The sequence below is a fragment of the Bombina bombina genome, chromosome 3, assembly GCF_027579735.1.
Source record: "Bombina bombina isolate aBomBom1 chromosome 3, aBomBom1.pri, whole genome shotgun sequence".
NCBI lineage: Eukaryota > Metazoa > Chordata > Amphibia > Anura > Bombinatoridae > Bombina > Bombina bombina.
The window spans coordinates 1,094,844,203-1,094,865,132 of record NC_069501.1 but is presented as its reverse complement, the minus strand read 5'-3'; the positions used below and the strand labels follow the sequence as shown (position 1 = coordinate 1,094,865,132).

The following is a 20,930-nucleotide window of genomic DNA, read 5'->3' as shown; positions in this document are numbered from 1 at the left end:
AACTTTGAATATGGGCGCAAAATTAGAAGTGTTATTGATTGCATTTGAGTGATGTTAATACACAATAGAGCTAATATTTTTTGTGCCCACTTGTAATCTAGGCCCATATTATTAATGACATTTCATATAATTATCTATAAATTATTTTTTTAGAATATGCAAAAAATATGTTGAGATAAACTAAAAGTATGAATTTCCATGCTCGTATAGCAGTTGTATGTATGTATTAGGTTTATTTGCAAAAATACATGATTTCAAGACATGAAGTTAAAATAAATTGTGAATAAATGCAGGTTATAAAACATTATATTCTTAGTGCATCCTCTTTCTTCACAAACTAAACAAATATATATCATTGCATGTTGTTAAACAGGCTTTGGAAAGATACCCTCAGACATTCCAAAAAAATGCACTATTTAAAATATAGATTTATTTATACAGAAATATTTAAAGTCTATTTTTTTTGCTCTCACAGTCTTGTTACAGTATCTTCCTGAATATCAGATTCTGCTTTTGTGCTGTTTCCAACTAAAGATATATCATGGTCCAAAGAAGATATTCTGTTATCTGTACTGGTGTTGTCTTCTGCTGTAAGACTATGACAACGATTGGAAGCAAGTAAAGCTAGACATTCAGAGGTATTCGGTATATTTTGATCTAATGTGCATTGTTCATTAAGCGTGTTTATGTTTAGTTCACAATTTGGTTCAAGCTCTTTGACTTTTAGTTCAAATGTTTTTTCTTTTGGATCAATTGTTTCTTGGTTGGTAACTTCTTCTGAAACAGAGTAAATTTTATTGGAATTATGTTCTGGATAGTTTGTCTTTGAATGTCTATGAAATAGACCAAAATTAGTCTTTTTCTGTTTCTCCTTGGAAATTTCAGATGCCAATAAGGCAGACCCATTGATTACAGTATTTTTTTTATCAGATGCTATCTCTGCTGTTTTTGGATGAATCATAGTGGTTATATCAAAGAGGCTGAATGGATTTTTCTGTGTCCTGCTTCTTTTTTCTTTGCTTTTCTCCTTTTCTTCAGTTTCAAAGAAATCTGCTACACCATTGTTTACTTTGGGAGGTTGAAGATTAAATTTATTTCCCTTCAGTAAACCCAAAACCTCAAAGCGGAAACTTGATATGTCTTGCTTTAACTCCTAAAAAAAAGAAAAAAGAGAAAAAGACATCTATTACTAATATAAATATTGAGATAGTGAAAACACCTCTAATACATAAAAGAGAGCATATGCAGTGCCTTAGTTTGTAGGAATAAATAATGTGCTTGCAAGTGTCTCAGACTCATTATTGGCTGCAGGTACACACAGTCTATGCACAGCCAATATGGCAGTAATACACATGTGCTCACTCTTGCAAAGTACTTGTGCCTTTATGGCTTTCACACAAAGAAACAAAGAAGCTGCTAGAGAAGGAAGTACATTATTTATATGGTTACCAACCAAGAAACTTTCAATGCTACCTTATGTCAAGTAAATGTTTTTGTTTCCACCTTGTTGCACATTGGTGTATTTGGTTATCAAGCGAAAATGTATGTTTTGACCTAACTGTGAGTAAAAAAATATATGACAGAATAGTTAAAAATAAAGTATTTTTTTCACATAGTTTTATTTGTTTTATGCTAATTATATATAACAAAAACTAAAGAATGTATAATTATTATCAATGTATATACTATATTGGTCTATAATTCTAGCAATTCTTAACAAAACTATTTGGACACTTGGACACTCCGCCTCTCTGATGCACAGACTGCAACTTAAAGGGCCACTAAACCCAAAATCTTTCTTTCATGATTCAGATAGAACATACAAATTAAACAACATTACAATTTACTTCTATTATTTATTTTGCTTCATTTTTTAGATATCCTTAGTTGAAGAAAAAGCAATGCACATGGGTGAGCCAATCACACGCGGCTTCTAATGTGCAGCAACCAATAAGCAGCTACTGAGCATATCTAGATATGCTTTTTAGAAAAGAATATAAAGAGAATAAAACAAATGAGATAGTAGAAGTAAATTAGAAAGATGTTTAAAATTGCATTCTCTTTCTAAATCATGAAAGAAAAAATGTGGGTTTCATGTCCCTTTAAGGTACTTTGACTTTCTTTCCAAGGCTACTTGGCCACTCTGGCTCTTTGATACCCAGCCGACGGTATCCACAGAATTAGTGGTTAATCTTAGTAGATTTGTATTGACACATAATATATGTAATTCTTCACAGTATTTTTTTTTTCTCAAGCCAGGAGTCTCATGTGAATTTCATTTTTGACCCAAAGCAATAATAAAGTTGATACATTTTTGGCTAAATTTTCTAAAACCGAAGAATTGTATGTTTTCTATTTTTACTCTCTTTCTGTATTCAAGTAATTAAATGTTGTGAACAAGAAAGTGGTGTTAACATATATGAGCTAAATGTTATCTTTCTTATCTACAGACCAAAAATGTATCTGAAAGTAGCAGCTCTAATCTCAGTTAAAATATTTAGAATAGAAGCAAATATTTAAACAATATTTTCAATGTATTTTCCTTTCTAGTTTAGAAAAAGCTCAAAATACATATTTTGTACATTAAACTCTTATAAGATAGTAAGATTACGTGAAGATTACACTGGATGTTTGGATGGCTTTATTAGGAGGCATCTCATTTTGAAGAACATCATCAGTGTCCTGTTACCTTGCTGGACTCACATATTACATTTTCCTCAAAATATATAATAGTACATTGACCAAATGAATGTCTAGGCTGTAAGACAGTAGACTGGAAAATGCAAACTGTGGAATTATTAAATAATTTACCTATTTCTAATTAGAAGTCAAAGACCTATTTAGGATACCCACATTCCATGTGGATTTGGTAATTACCATGGAAGTATGATACAAGAATGGAGGGAGTCCTTCTGAAGTTTACAGTTGCAGGAAAAAAATTGTGAACCCTTTGGAAATACCTAGATTTCGGCATTGATTACTCATAAATCACAATTATATACAAACACAATGTTACTTAACTAATGACACACAAACAGTAATACTTTTAAAATTTGTATTGAAGACATTAAAGGGACATGAAACCCAAATTTTTTTCTTTCATGATTTAGAAAGAGCATACAATTATAAACAACTTTCTAATTTACTTCTATTATCTATTTTGCTTCATTCTCTTGATATTCTTTGCTGAAAAGCATATCTAGATATGATTAGTAGCTGCTGATTGGTAGCTGCCCATAGATGCCTCCTGTGATTGGTTCACTGTGTGCATTGCTATTTCTTCATTAAATTATATCTAAAGAATGAAGCAAATTAGGTAATAGAAGTAAATTGGAATGTTGTTTAAAATTGTATTCTCTACCTTAATCATGAAAGAAAATGTTTGGGTATAGTGTCCCTTTCATTACTCATTCACAGTTCAAGCTATTTGTAGTCAGGAAGTTTCAGTTAAGGAGATTGAAAGAGTGGGTTGCACAGATGCTCCTCTCTTTAGATAAATCTTAGTTATGGACAAATCTATTCTTCTCAGGAAAGATTGGTTAGTTTGAACAATGCCCCAATCACAATAACTTTCATAGGACCTTAAAAGATGCATTATAAAGATATACAAAGCTGGAAACGTTAAAAAAAAATGCTAAAGACCTGGGTGTTCATCATTCCACAGAAAATTTAATTGTCTACAAATAGAGAAAATACAGTACTATCCCTAGGAGTGGGCAACCTACTAAGATAACTCTAAGGGAAAAATGGGCAATCCTTAAAAAGTTAATAAATATCCCAAGGTTAACAGCAAAAGACCTCAAGAAAATGCTACAAATTGCATAATTACACTTTCAAAAAACACTGAACAAGAATTGTGTCCTTAATGGAAGTATATCTCAAAGGAACCCACTTCAATTTAAAAATATTTGTGGAACATCTCAAGTTTACTGAAGACCACCTGAATGTTCCACAATGCTTCTGGGAAAATTTGCTGAGAACACATGAGACAAAAGTTGAACTTTTTGGCAATAAAGCACATCACTATTTGTGGAGGAAAAAGGCACTGCACACCAACACCAAAACATCATCCCAACTGTGAGGCATGGTTGAGGGAGCATCATGGTTTGGGGCTGCTTTGCTACCTTAGTTCCTGAACACCTTGAAATCATTGAGGGAACAGTTAATTCAATAGTGTATCAAGACAATTATCTTAAGCTTAAGAGACTTTGGATGATGTGATAAAACAATGACCCAAAACACACAAGTAAAACAACTAAAAAATAGCTGAAAAAAAAGAAGACGTGTTTTGGAATGGCCAAGTCAGAGTCCTAATCTTAACCCAATTTACATGCTGTTTTATAACCAGAAAAGGGCTGTGCAATCAAAACAACCCAAATTTGTAAGGAGGAATCATTAAAAAATGAATCCTCGACAGTGTGTGCATTTTATAAGCAGCTACAGGAAACGTTTGGGGAGAGGTTGTTAAAGAAGAATCTACGAATTATTAAATTCACTTATCTTTTTCCTGCCTGTACTGTGAATGGTTAAAAATACAAATGTGAAAACTGTTTGTTTATTAGTTTAGTCAGACTGTGTTTCTATCATTAGGACTTGGTTGGAAATCAGACTACATTTTATGAGTAATCAATGCAGAAATCCAGGAGTTTCTAATGGGCTCACATTTCTTTTCTTGCAACTGTATATTAACTTTTTGCATTACTTCTAGGTGCAGAAGACAACTTATTTAAAATAGTTTTTTTGATGTCATACTGTATAGAATGTTATTTTGTATACTACAAAGATTTCTAAATGGGTCCACACTTCCCTCATATCTAGTTAATACATGGGAAGAATGAATGTATTTGTGAAGAAGCGGAGATCCCTTAGATTAACTAGGTGCCTCCTGTCATGTCTTTGGCAGGTGATCACCATAAAAATAGCATTTACCCTTATACACAATTTACTTTATTGTGGTTCAACAGATTAAAATGCCTTAATGACAACGTATTCCACATACACACAACCTCATATATTTTTCTATCTAACAGGTGCTTGCTATGAAACTCTCCTATATTTTAAATAACTTTTGGGGTGGTTTGGGCTGTAAAAATTATGACAACAGTTTCTATTTTGGCTACAAAATTAAAAATTGTAAACCCCATCCTAAATGAATATGAATATATTCATAAATGGTGCTGGGATTAGAATGATATATATATATATATATATATATATATATATATATATATATACACACACACACATACACAGGTACATACGCACATACAGCAGGTACTTGATGCGTATATAACGTTTTCCTAAATTGAATTCCCCAGTGATGTATACATTGCACTCTACTGTTCTGGTATACATTAAAGAGACAGTCAACACCAAAATTGCTATTGTTTAAAAATATAGATAACTACCCCTTACTACCCATTCCCAAGCTTTGTACAACCAACATTGTTATATTAAAATACTTTATAACATTTAAACCTCTACATGTCTGCCTGTTTCTAAGCCACTACAGATAGCCTCTTATCACATGCTTTTTTTATTAGCTTTTCACAACAGAAGACTGCTAATCCATGAAGGCCATATAACATTATGCTCTCTTCCATGCAGTTGTGGATGACACTCAGGGCCAGATTGGCCTACCAGTATAAGAGGAGATTTCTCGCTGAGCTGCAGCAGCTGGGGGTGAAAAGGTACAATTTAAAGGGGTGATGAATGGATTCAATTGGGTTGTAGGGTTACTATATAACATCAATCTGACATTTGTATTTAATACAAAGTAATATAATTTAATTCTGAAAAAAGTATTGGGGAAGGAGTGCCCCAGTAATCCCCTTTGAGAAAAATGGTGTGTGTGCATTCTACAGACTCAACAGAAAATAGGGCTGGTCGTAATATTTTTCCAGAGGTGCTTTTTATTCCCAGTCCAGCACAGATGACACTGCACATATTGCCTACAATGCAAGTCAATAGATAATAAATAAACAGCTATGTGATCAGGGGCTGTCAAAAGAGGCTTAGATACAAGGTAATCACAGAGGTTAAAAGTATATTAATATAACCATGTTGGCTGTGCAAAACTGGGGAATGGGTAATAAAGGGATTATCTATCTTTTTAAACAATAAACATTTTGAAGTTTACTGTCCCTTTAAGTTGTCATTTTGATTCCATTTTGAGCACACATCAGAAATAACTGCTAGCAGGTATAACTTTCCCAAATTTGTTTGCCAGTAGGCACAGTCCTTGGTACTTAACATTATTGTTCTTTTCCCTCTCACTTAATTATAAAATGTTGATATGTTAAACTAACATTGCTGGACTAATCAGCTCATGCTAAACCTATTAAATGATTTAGTTAATTAGAGGGAACAAATGCCATTGGTTGTAATACCTGTCAATCTTAACATAATGATATTCTAATTATCTTTGTTTAAATGAAGGCAAATTCAGAATTGGATGTACTCTGTGATATCATATAAAATATTTACTCTATTACATTTTATCATATGATGCAATAGACGTTATATTTAAGCTTTAGGATGTTTTTAATTATTCATGATAGTAATAGTTTAAACAAACCATATCATAAGTTGTATCCACATTAAAACAGTGTATTCAATACATTGTTGCCTTTATGCTTTCTATATTACTATGCTATTATTGCAAAATTATATTTACCTGCATATATCCACTGCTATAAGATGTAGCAAATATTTGGTGCATCCAATTGTAGATGGCCTTACATATAAAAAAAAATGATAATTGATTGGTTACAATGCCAAGACTGACATATTTTCCAGCCAATTACAACATACTGCTTAACATAACTACTTCTAAAACCAGCTTTTCAGGTTTGCTCCATTTCATAGTTTTCAGCTTAGTTCACTAGCTGTAGTTAACATTCCACCTCTTATTTAGCATGGGGAATAATTAAAAGAAAATTAGTATCAAGTACCTATGTTTGTGCCTATTTGGAAAAACAGTTTGGGAAAGGTTATAACTAATTAGCAGTTAATGCAGTTGTCTGCTCAAACAGGGAAATTAAGAGATTATCTTCAAGTATATAATAGTATGGATTGCAATTATTTATATTATTGAGAATTCCAATTTGAAGGGACAGTCAACACCAGAATTTTTGTTGTTTAGAAAGAAAGATAATCCCTTTATTACCCATTCCCCAGTTTTGCATAACCAACACTGTTATAGAAATACATTTTTTTACCTCTGTTATTACCTTGCATCTAAGCCTCTGTGAACTGCCCCCTTATTTTAGTTCTTTAGACAGACTTGCATTTTAGCCAATCAGTGCTCACTCCAGGGTAACTTCACATGCATGAGCTCAATGTTATCTATATGAAACACATGAACTATGGCCTCTATTGGTCAAAATGCATTCAGATTAGAGGCAGTCTTCAAGGTCTAAGAAATTAGCACATGAACCTCCTAGAATTATCTTTCAACTAAGAATACCAAGAGAACAAAGCAAAATTTGTGGTAAAATTACATTAAAATTACATTCCCTATTTAAATCATGAAAGATTTTTTGGACTTGACTGTACCTTTAAGGGCAAGTGATAATGATCAGTAGCAAGTACCTACTCTGGATTTTAAATTAAAAAGTTTAAATGACAACTGACTCATACAGTGTCGAGCACTTGTGATTATTGTTATTGGTTTGAAGGAAAAGTTCTAGTCACTAGAATTTTTTTTTTTGAAGATTCATTTTCACAGAGAATTTTAAAGGAACAGTGATTCATATTGGGTTGAATTTGAAAATTAACTATTTATATTAAATGACTGTACATAGCCCTGCAAGTTATAAATCTAATCTAATCAGAAGCAGTTAGTTCAGATATTTAGAAGTGGTAAGCTACATATTTGGAAGAAAAATAGCCATATTCTTAGCCATATTCTTAATTCTTTCACTGCAGGACTATTTTCAGATTCCTGTGCTAAATCTGTTTTTAGTTGTTTAGCCCTAATTGAATTTTACTCATTGCACTTTTGTTTGCATTTAACTAGATCTTTAACCTCTGCAATAAGGATAAACACATAGATAAAGTCAGCTCAAGAGCTGCAACACACTACTAGAAACCTATCTGAACACATCTTGTGAGCCAATGACAATAGGCATTTGTGAATAGCCAATAATCACTAACTAGCTCCAAGTAGTACATTGATTTTACTACCTATATATGCTTTTCAACAAAGAATACAAAAGAATGAAGTAAATTTAATAACTAAGTAAACTGAAAAGTGTCTTAAAGAGATAGGAAAGTCAAAATTATACTTTAATGATTAATATAGAGCATGTAATTTTAAGACTTTTAAATTCACTTCTATTTTCAAATGTGCACTATTGGTGCTCCAGTTCTGTATGAAGGCCGATGCCAGATTGTTACAGACAGTGGCACAGTGTGTGTTACCGTCTGTAACGATTATCTACTGATGCCGGTGGGAGGTGGGTGGGCCATCCAGCAATGGAAGGAGGAGGGGGGAGGGAGTGGTATGGTCCTATACAATATAAAAAACAATAAAGGGAGAGGGAGGGATGCTAATCTACACTATAGAAAAAGGTGGTGTGGGGGTCCAAAGACAATGATCACTGGGGGGACCTCTACACTACAGGAAATTAAAAATAAATAAATTAGAAAAAAAAGTGTATTTTATAGGTACTGGCAGACAGCTGCTAGTACTAAAGATGACTGCAAGCAGTGGGAGCAGGAGGGTTAGAGAGCTATTTAAGGGGATCAGGGAAGTGGTAGAGTTAAAGAGAATTACTACACTGCAGAATATATATATATATATATATTTAAATATATATAAAAAAAAATTTAAAGCCCTAAACTGCAATGAACATTAAATACGCCTTGCTTTTTTGTAGAATTGTACTTTCCCATGCTGCCTAGATTTGCCAAAAAGCAAATTCTGTAACCTGCAAATGAAATACCTAGTTTAGGCAAATTGCAGCATTTTGAAACCTAGATAACAGATTTACAAAATGTTTTTTGTAAATCCAGATCTTAGTGTGTTACACTTTTACAAGACAAATCCAGATTGGAAAAGAGACAAATGCCACGAGCGGTCACCTTCTTTCACATTCGGATTCTAACCAAGGATCTGAATGCACATACCTAATATTTTTAATACAGAATAGTGTTCTCCATGTTTAAAATAAGAAAATAAAAAATAATTTAAGGCTGCTGCTATTTTCATAGATAGAAAATTAATGCACATATGCTATCAGATATCAGAAACATTTGGGAAGATGTAATTAAAATTCTTTTTAAAATGGTTTCTATAGCAATACTTTTTAAACACACACACAATAGTCCATGGGAATCATTCTGATGCATAATGTGGGATGAATTATCATATAAAATGACAAAAATTAGTTGTTATCATTGCTAAGTAAATACATTTACCACTTTAAATCATGTGTACATAAGTCGATTATGAGGCAAGATTATTGTGACATACTGTAAATGATAACTGGAATTAAAAATGCAGTACTGATAGGAAAATGAAAACTAGAGCATGGATTCCAATTAGTTTGTAAAAAGATTAGTGCTACTTTGTGCTAATTAAGAGGATGAGTTTTTATTGTCATTGTCAAAATAAAAGTAAAAAATTGGTCTTGAGTCCTGACAATATTGATCCAAGGATTCCAAAGGCTGCCCCATTAACTGATCTGTTTAATCAATCCTTATTTACAGGAGTTGCCATGAAAAGGGCAGTAGGGAAGACTCTGGTAACTACAGGCCATTAAGTTTAACTTAATTTGTAGGGAAATTAATGGAAATTCTCCTAAAAGAAAGACCAAAACAGCATGGTTTTACTTCAGGTAGATCATGTCAGACTAATTTAGTTGACTTCTTTGATTATGTAGCTATAGTGTTAAACCAGGATGGAGCAGTTGTAGTGTATCTACATTTCAGCAAAGTATTTGACAATGACCCACACAACAAACTTTTTTGTAAACTATATTTCCTTGGTCTAGACTGGGTAGAATGCTTAGTTGCACTGGTAGAGTTATTTGCAGCAGAAATAGTAAGTTTCTTATGCCACAGATCACTAGTTAGGGCTCATCTTCAGTACTGTGAGCAGTTCTGGATGTGATATCTCCAGAAGGATATAAAAAAATGGAGTCTCATTCCCTTATTAAATTATCCTTACTTGTTTCTACGTTATATAATTAAAGTAAAACTATTGTATTGATAACTGTTTAATTAATAGATAATAGGTTGTTTGGTTAACTGCATTTTGGAAGCCTTGCCTCACTGCATCATTGGGGAATGTATTTTTTTACACACACACACACACACATATATATATATATATATATATATATATATATTATTTTTTTCATTATTCGATTGCATTGTCATTAGCTATTGTTAAATAGGCCACTGCTCCTGTATCACAATTCTGTATTAATATTAATATAATTCACCATTGTTATTGTATTTGTAAAGCAATAAATATGCCACTGCTCCTGTATCACAATTCTGTATTAATATTAATATAATTCACCATTGTTATTGTATTTGTAAGCAAACAAATCTGCTTTTCATATCTTCAAAAGATAACATTATGTAATTCCATATACAAAACTGTGTTTTTTCAGGGAACTCTTAATTCTTTTTCATTGAGTCAAATCCTATTAATCTCTCTTTCTGTCATTAATTCTACACTACAATACTATGAACCTCTGTTTGCTGATTTGTATTAAGTTAAACTTAAATAAGAATGACCAATGTCGAAATAATGCAGCTATGATACAATCACAAAATGGTTTCAATTCATATTACACATGCATTGCCTTAGGTCAAAAATATAATAGCAATAACTAACTCTATAACCCCCTTAAATCCCACCCTTTCAAGAAACATCTTTTGCAATCCATTTACCTGATGTTCTCAGCAAAATGTGCTGGTGCCAGCAGGTATTGTAACTTAAGAGTAATTAATGTTTGATTTATGCTGTCCAATTCAGTCTTTGATCCTCTGTGTGGTTAAAAAGTCTACACTGAGATTCCATAACATATGTAAAATAACAAGTATAAAAAGTCTTTCACTTTGAACTTTGTCCCTGAATATGGATAATTGATTTAATCCCATTAAATGATGCTACTTCACTGACCACAACTTAAAAACATTGTAAAGTTCTATTTATTATTGATCTAAATAGTTTAATGAAATCTGTCTTAATTCTTATATCAGCTCTCACTAATTGGCTCCCCAATGTATTTCATTTCTGAAAAGCTGCTATTGGGATTTCATGAAATTCCTCAATATATGTTGATACATATTTCAAAATGAAACTATTCCTAATAATATCCAAGAGCTTATTACTAATAGTGCTATATGTGCTCATAAAAGATTTGCTCCTAATGTCTAGTTCCAACATACAGAATAAATCAATTGTTCTATTATTATTAAATATGTTTGGAGGTCACCCTTTCTTACATACGTATCTTGCAACAAATGAGTCCCAGTCACAGCTCAATATAAACAGTTACTTCAAAGCCCTATACAAATGGTAAAATATCTGGAAGGACATTTTCACCATATTTTTGGTTAACATGCAATGGGCTCGATTTATCATCAGATGGGTGGACGACGTTTGCTGTCATGAACCTTATCCCTCCAGCTTTGCGGTGAGTAAGCAGCAGTACGTATCCCACAATTAACATTGCACAAACCACAGTTTGTATTTTTATTGAGAGACAGTAAATAGTTACAGTATACAATTAGTTCCCCCAACATTTTCCATAATACAGATTTGCAGATCATGAGAGCAAAATCAATGTTAGATTAAATAAAGATACACAAAATACATGTGTGGGAACATACCAATAGAAGATGTCTTCTGCATTATTCTTCCTGATAGTAAGCTTGTTCCCTTACAGAGAGATTCTCTCTAGGTATATAACAGTACAGATATTCTCTCTGTAAGGCAGTGCTTTCCAAACTGTGTGTCGGGACACACTAGTGTGTCGGCAGGAGTGTGTTGGTGTGTCCCTGCTTCAGCACAATTTTATTTAAATTTATTTATTTTTTGGGTTTCTGACTTTCCGCCTACCTGCTACGCATATCACATGGTTGACACGTGATTGATACCTTGTGGGTCACAGATCATCTTAACCTATTGGCGCAGTTCAGTGGGAACTGAAACTATTCCTATTGGCGGCTTTGGTGGCACATTGGCTCCTGACTGCACGTGTAGTCTCCTTAATTGGCTCGTGACTGCATGTGTAGTCATTGAGCGGGACAGTAGTGTGTTTGCAGCGCGGGCAGTAGTCAATCGGACTCACCAAGCTCTGAGGGCGGCAGCTTAAACGCTGAGCTGAAGTCAGAGGGTTTTTTTTGCAACTAGCTCCCAGTAGTGCATTGCTGCTCCTGTTCTTGATATACGGATAGGAAGTGGAAACTTAAAAATGCTTAATGATGAAATGCGAGTGTCTTTATCTAATATTCCACCAAATATTCAGAAATTGTGTTCATCCCATCAACCTCATACATCCCATTAAAATAGTAAGTAGCTATTGTGTTAAACTTTTTTTTAATTCTTGCACATAGTTATACTTGTAAATATATTTTGTTATTATATAATTTATGTATGTGTCTGTATCTCTTAAAACAAGTTAGTTTAACCTCCTTTTTGCCAGTACAACTGAATTACTGTGTCACGAAATGATGTAGGTCTAAAAAGTGTGTCACCAACATGAAAAGTTTGGAAAGCTCTGCTGTAAGGGAACAAGCTTACTATCAGGAAGAATAATGCAGAAGACATCTTCTATTGGTATGTTAACTATTTACTGTCTCTCAATAAAAATACATTTAAAAAAATGAGTATGAGGCACATATTCCAAGGTGGAATTATCTAAAACCATGTTTTACCCTGAAAATAGGTTGTCTCGCTAAGGGGCGTATACTACATTTTTTTAAGGGAAGGAGATGCATTCTTTACAAAAGAGAACAACAAAAATAAAAATTTAAAAATGTTACTAAACGAATAATTGAACTATTTAAACATAAATACGCAGGGAAAATTATATTGTTACGATGCCTCAAAAATCGCAACATAATTGTATATTATCAAAAATGGAAATTTTGTATGTAAATAACATAGGAATAAATTGTGTTAAATATGCACAGCATAAATCGTAACTTAAGTACACTGGATGTGCAAAAAAAAAAAAAGAAACAACAGAAATTTCAACTTATAAGAACAAAATACAAAGCATAATTGTTGGGGATCTGCCTATAGATTTAGTAACTAAATCTTGGTTAGATATATACATTTATGGAAACAGAATGCAAACGTAATAAGATATTTTTGCCTAGATTTAGAGTTCTGCAGTAGCAATCAAAAGCAGCGTTAAGGGCTCCTAACGCTGCTTTTTACCGCCCGCTGGTATTTAGAGTCAGCCAGGAAAGGGTCTAACGCTCACTTCCAAGCCGTGACTTTTCCATACTGTAGATACCCTTACGCCAATTGCGTATCCTATCTTTTCAATGGGATCTTCCTAAAGCCGGTATTTAGAGTCTTGGCTGAAGTGAGCATTAGACCCTCTACCGACAAGACTTCATCCGCAGAAAAAAGTCAGTAGTTAAGAGCTTTCTGGGCTAACACCAGTTCATAAAGCTCTTAACTACTGTGCTCTAAAGTACACTAACACCCATAAACTACCTATGTACCCCTAAACCGAGGTCCCCCCACATCGCCGCCACTATAATAAATATTTTTAACCCCTAATCTGCCGACCGCACACCACCGCCACCTACTTTATCCCTATGAACCCCTAATATGCTGTCCCTAACATCGCCGACACCTACATAATATTTATTAACCCCTAATCTGCCCCCTCAACATCGCCGCTACCTTACCTACACTTATTAAACCCTAATCTGATGACCGGACCTCGCCGCTACTATAATAAATTTATTAACCCCTAAAGCTAAGTCTAACCCTAACCCTAACACCCCCCTAAGTTAAATATAATTTTATTCTAACGAAATAAATTAACTCTTATTAAATAAAGTATTCCTATTTAAAGCTAAATACTTACCTGTAAAATAAACCCTAATATAGCTACAATATAATGAATAATTATATTGTAGCTATTTTAGGATTTATATTTATTTTACAGGCAACTTTGTATTTATTTTAACTAGGTACGATAGCTATTAAATAGTTATTTACTATTTAATAGCTTCCTAGTTAAAATAATTACAAAATTACCTGTAAAATAAATCCTAACCTAAGTTACAATTAAACCTAACACTACACTATCAATAAATTAATTAAATAAATAACTACAATTACATACAATTCAATAAACTAAACTAAATTACAAAAAAACCCCACTAAATTACAAAAAATAAAAAAATAATACAAGAATTTTAAGCTAATTACACCTACTCTAAGCCCCCTAATAAAATAACAAAGCCCCCCAAAATAAAAAAAAATCCCTACCCTAATCTAAATTAAAAAAGTTAACAGCTCTATTACCTTACCAGCCCTTAAAAGGGCTTTTTGCGGGGCATGCTCCAAATAAATCAGCTATTTAGCCTGTAAAACAAAACACAATACCACCCCCCAATATTACAACCCACCACCCACATACCCCTACTCTAACCCAAACCCCCCTTAAATAAACCTAACACTACCCCCTGAAGATCTCCCTACCTTGAGCCGTGTTCACCCAGCCGGGCACCGATGGACCAAAAGAAGACATCCGGAGCGGCAGAAGTCTTCATCCTATCCGGGCAGAAGAGGACATCCGGACCGGCAGACATCTTCATCCAAGCGGCATCTTCCATCTTCATTCATCTGATGAGGAGCGGCTCCATCTTCAAGACCTCCGGCGCGGAAGATCCTTCTTCAACGACGACTACCCGACAAATAAAGGTTCCTTTAAGTGACGTCATCCAAGATGGCTCCCTCGAATTCCTGATCGGAACAGCCAATAGAATGCAAGCTCAATCTGATTGGCTGATTGGATCAGCCAATCTGATTGAACTTGAATCTGATTGGCTGATTCAATCAGCCAATCAGATTTGTCCTACCTTAATTCTGATTGGCTGATAGAATCCTATCAGCCAATCGGAATTCGAGGGACGCCATCTTGGATGACGTCACTTAAAGGAAGCTTCATTCATCGGGTAGTCGTCGTTGAAGAAGGATGTTCCACGCCGGAGGTCTTGAAGATGGAGCCGCTCCTCGTCGGATGGATGAAGATAGAAGATGCCGCTTGGATGAAGATGTCTGCCAGTCCAGATGTCCTCTTCTGCCTGGATAGGATGAAGACTTCTGCCACTCTGGATGTCTTCTTTTGGTCCATCGGTGCCCGACTGGGTGAACACGGCTCAAGGTAGGGAGATCTTCAGGGGGTAGTGTTAGGTTTATTTAAGGGGGGGTTTGGGTTAGAGTAGGGGTATGTGGGTGGTGGGTTGTAATATTGGGGGGTGGTATTGTGTTTTTTTTGTACAGGCAAAAAAGCTGATTTCTTTGGGGCATGCCCCGCAAAAAGCCCTTTTAAGGGCTGGTAAGGTAATAGAGCTGTTAACTTTTTTTAATTTAGATTAGGGTAGGGAATTTTTTTTATTTTGGAGGGCTTTGTTATTTTATTAGGGGGCTTAAAATTCTTGTATTTTTTTTTTTTTTGTAATTTAGTGTTTGTTTGTTTTTGTAATTTAGTTTAGTTTATTTAATTGTATGTAATTGTAGTTAATTTATTTAATTAATTTATTGATAGTGTAGTGTTAGGGTTAATTGTAACTTAGTAATTTTGTAATTATTTTAACTATGAAGCTATTAAATACTAAATAACTATTAAATAGCTATTGTACCTAGTGAAAATAAATAAAAAGTTGCCTGTACAATAAATATAAATCCTAAAATAGCTACAATATAATTATTCGTTATATTGTAGCTACATTAGGGTTTATTTTACAGGTAAGTATTTAGCTTTAAATAGGAATACTTTATTTAATAAGAGTTAATTTATTTAATTAGAATAAAATTATATTTAATTTAGGGGGGTGTTAGGGTTAGACTTAGCTTTAGGGGTTAATACATTAATTATAGTAGCGGCGAGGTCCGGTCAGCAGATTAGTGGTTAATAAGTGTAGGTAAGGTAGCAGCGACGTTGGGGGGGGCAGATTAGGGGTTAATAAATATTATGTAGGTGTCGGCGATGTTAGGGGCAGCAGATTAAGGGTACATAGGTATAATGTAGGTTGCGGCGGTGTCCGGAGCGGAAGATTAGGGGTTAATAGTGTAATGCAGGGGTTAGTGATAGCGGGGGCGGCAGATTAGAGGTTAATAAGTGTAAGGTTAGGGGTGTTTAGACTCGGGGTACATGTTAGGGTGTTAGGTGCAGACTTAGAAAGTGTTTCCCCATATGAAACAATGGGGCTGCGTCAGGAGCTGAACGCTGCTTTTTGCAGGTGTTAGGTTTTTTTTCTGCCCAAACTGCCCCATTGTTTCCTATGGGGGAATCGTGCACAAGCAAGTTTTTCCAGCTAGCCGCTACCATAAGCAATGCTGGTATTGAGAGTTGATGTGGCGGTAAATATGCCTGTACGCTCCCTTTTTGGAGCCTAACGCAGCCCTTCAGAGAACTCTAAATACCAGCATTGTTTAGAAGCAGCGCTAGAAAAAAACACGCTTAGCTAACGCACCCCTTTGGCCGCAAAACTCTAAATCTAGGTGTTTGTCTAAAATACATTTTAAACTATCTGTCCATTCTAGAATCCCTTTTTTCAGACTATCGTGGATGCCTTCCTAAAAATAACCACGCCAAATGGCCCTATGAAAAAGTGACATATTACAATAAAATATACAATAAAATAAACATTGACAAGCTGATATCTGATGTCCTATTCAAAATTCATACAGCATTCTTGTCAGCTGCCTGTATAAATTCCTTTTATCCAGTAATTATATAATTTTCCACCTCTAGGTGGCAGCATTACAACATTTTGCTACAGGGTTAGGCATATATTTACAATGTGAATACAATGACAAATTGTTGAGACAACTGAATCATTATTTAAAGTTTTCACAACAGTTTCAAATCTTGACTCCTTACATATGTATTGTACTTGACAAATACAACATTCAAGGAGTTAAACACTATGTGTCTTTCATGGGTCATACAATTTGATATCAAACTTTTACACAATTTTTGTACTATTAAAACACTTTCATTTTTCCAAAATACATTTACAAATAACAAAAATCGTCAACCAGTTATTGTTTACACTTTTTTAGTTCTTTTTTTTTTTTAACATCTAAGCAAACTTGGTAGTCAAATGTTTCTTTGGAACAAGTTTATAATTTTAACAACAGGGGGCAGAAACTCATCTGCCTGTAAGATATGAAGATTTTTACTTGCCAAAGATCTATAAGGATCAGGACAAACCATCCGGTAGTGTATGGAATAGACTTCTGGACTATGAAATAATCACATTATTTGCAGGTAAATGTATTATTATGCGGACGGACATGATACGATGTAGCGTATCATGTCCGCTGCACATCGATAAATGCCGACAGCATACGCTGTAGGCTTTTATCATTGCACCAGCAGTTCTTGTGAACTGCTGGTGCAATAACGCCCCCTGCAGATTCGCGGCCAATCAGCCGCTAGCAGGGGGTGTCAATCAACCCAACCGTTTTCGATTGGGCTGATTGTTGGCTGCCACCTCTTAGGACCGCTGCTTCTTAACTTCCGCTTCAGGCAGAACTGAAGCAGAGTGGGTCGGAAGCAGCACCCGTTGCTTCATAAATCAACCTCATAGACTGTATGTTGAAAACAATTGTACCATGCATTCGATATTATGTAGAGGAAACAAGAACATGTAATAAAGAAATATAAAAGGAAAGATGATTATGTATTGATTACCTTCTTTTTATACATTCACTCCCAATAATTTGGGGTTAGCTGCAGTCAGATATTTGTTCAGAAAACTCATACGGCTAGATTTAGAGTTTTGTCGGTAAGGACCCGCATAGCTAACGCCGGCTTTTTTCTGGCCGCACCATAAAAATAACTCTGGTATTGAGAGTCCACATAAAGGCTGCGTTAGGCTCCAAAAAAGGAGCGTAGAGCATATTTAACGCAGCTTCAACTCTTGATACCAGAGTTGCTTACGCATGCACGATTCCCCCTTAGGAAACAATGGGGCTGTTTGAGCTGAAAAAAAACCTAACACCTGCAAAAAAGCCGCGTTCAGCTCCTAACGCAGCCCCATTGTTTGCTATGCGTAAACACTTCCTACGTCTGCACCTAACACTCTAACATGTACCCCGAGTCTAAACACCCCTAACCTTACACTTATTAACCCCTAATCTGCCGCCCCCGCTATCGCTGACCCCTGCATATTATTATTAACCCCTAATCTACCGCTCCGGACACCGTCGCTACTTACATTATCCCTATGTACCCCTAATCTGCTGCCCTAACATCGCCGACCCCTATATTATATTTATTAACCCCTAATCTGCCCCCCACAACGTCGCCTCCACCTGCCTACACTTATTAACCCCTAATCTGCCGAGCGGACCTGAGCGCTACTATAATAAAGTTATTAACCCCTAATCCGCCTCACTAACCCTATAATAAATAGTATTAACCCCTAATCTGCCCTCCCTAACATCGCCGACACCTAACTTCAATTATTAACCCCTTATCTGCTGACCGGAGCTCACCACTATTCTAATAAATGTATTAACCCCTAAAGCTAAGTCTAACCCTAACACTAACACCCCCCTAAGTTAAATATAATTTACATCTAACAAAATTAATTAACTCTTCTTAAATAAATTATTCCTATTTAAAGCTAAATACTTACCTGTAAAATAAATCCTAATATAGCTACAATATAAATTATAATTACATTGTAGCTATTTTAGGATTAATATTTATTTTACAGGCAACTTTGTAATTATTTTAACCAGGTACAATAGCTATTAAATAGTTAAGAACTATTTAATAGTTACCTAGTTAAAATAATTACAAAATTACCTGTCAAATAAATCCTCACCTAAGTTACAATTAAACCTAACACTATACTATCATTAAATTAATTAAATAAAATACCTACAATTACCTACAATTAAACCTAACACTACACTATCAATACATTAATTAAATACAATATCTACAAATAACTACAATGAAATAAACTAACTAAAGTACAAAAAATAAAAAAGAACTAAGTTACAAAAAATAAAAAAATATCTACAAACATAAGAAAAATATTACAACAATTTTAAACTAATTACACCTACTCTAAGCCCCCTAATAAAACAACAAAGCCCCCCAAAATAAAAAATGCCCTACCCTATTCTAAATTACTAAAGTTAAAAGCTCTTTTACCTTACCAGCCCTGAACAGGGCCCTTTGTGGGGCATGCCCCAAGAAGTTCAGCTCTTTTGCCTGTAAAAAAAACATACAATGCCCCCCCCCAACATTACAACCCACCACCCACATACCCCTAATCTAACCCAAACCCCCCTTAAATAAACCTAACACTAAGCCCCTGAAGATCTTCCTACCTTGTCTTCACCATACCAGGTTCACCGATCGGTCCTGAAGAGCTCCTCCGATGTCCTGATCCAAGCCCAAGTGGGGGGCTGAAGATGTCCATGATCCGGTAGAAGTCTTCATCCAAGCGGGGCAGAAGAGGTCTTCCATCCGATTGAAGTCTTCATCCAGGCGGCATCTTCTATCGACATCCATCTGGAACGGAGCGGCAGCATCCTGAAGACCTCCGACGCGGAACATCCATCCTGGCCGACGACTGAACGACGAATGACGGTTCCTCTAGTCAAATGAGTTCCACAATTTTATTGCTCTTACAGTTGCTCTTATTATTGCTCTTACAGTGAAAAAAACGTTTCCGTTGCAGGAGATTAAATCTCCTTTCCTCCAACCTTAAATTATGACCTCTTGTCAGAACCAATTTTCTTGGAATAAAAAGAGCTTCTGCCATCTCTGTATATGGGCCTTGAATATATTTATATAAAGTAATCATGTCACCTCTCAAGCGCCTTTTTTCTAAAGAGAACAGACCCAGTTTGGCTAGCCTCTCCTCATAGGTTAATTTCTCCAATCCCCTTATTAGCTTTGTGGCCCTTCTCTGAACTTTTTCTAGTTCTGCAATATCTTTTTTAGCAATCGGTCCCCAGAACTGCACTCCAAACTCAAGGTGAGGTCTTACCAGGGCTTTATATAATGACAGAATTATGCTTTCCTCCCTTGAATCAATGCCTCTTTTAATACATGCTAGTATCTTATTAGCCTTTGAAGCCGCTGCCCTGCATTGTGCACTCATCTTTAGCTTGTTATCTATTACTACTCCCAAATCCATTTCCTCCTGTGTTTGGCTAAGTCTTGTCCCATTTAAAAAATACATAGCCTGCTTTTACTTCCAAAATGTAGAACCTTACATTTTTCCGTATTAAATCTCATTTTCCATTCACTTGCCCATAGTTCTAATTTTAGCAAATCCCTTTGCAAAGAGAGTTCATCCTGCTCTGACCTAATGACCTTACTTAACTTAGTATCATCTGCAAAAATAGAGATGTCGCTATTAAATCCTTGCTCCAAGTCATTTATAAAAATATAATTGTAGGTATTTTATTTAATTAATTTAATGATAGTATAGTGTTAGGTTTAATTGTAACTTAGGTTAGGATTTATTTGACAGGTAATTTTGTAATTATTTTAACTAGGTAACTATTAAATAGTTCTTAACTATTTAATAGCTATTGTACCTGGCTAAAATAATTACAAAGTTGCCTGTAAAATAAATATTAATCCTAAAATAGCTACAATGTAATTATAATTTATATTGTAGCTATATTAGGATTTATTTTACAGGTAAGTATTTAGCTTTAAATAGGAATAATTTAT

General features: G+C 34.7%; 1 protein-coding gene across 1 annotated transcript in view; it reads right to left on the bottom strand.

Moving 5' to 3' along the window:
* Positions 1-209: 209 nt before the first annotated feature.
* The window catches only part of TRPC4 (transient receptor potential cation channel subfamily C member 4), a 424,617-nt gene continuing 403,896 nt past the window's right edge, over positions 210-20,930 (bottom strand). Inside the window, exon 10 of the mRNA XM_053708416.1 lies at positions 210-1,153. Within this exon, the coding sequence (XP_053564391.1) occupies positions 470-1,153 (684 nt within the window). The 3' untranslated portion in view covers positions 210-469. The remainder of the gene's footprint in view (positions 1,154-20,930) is intronic.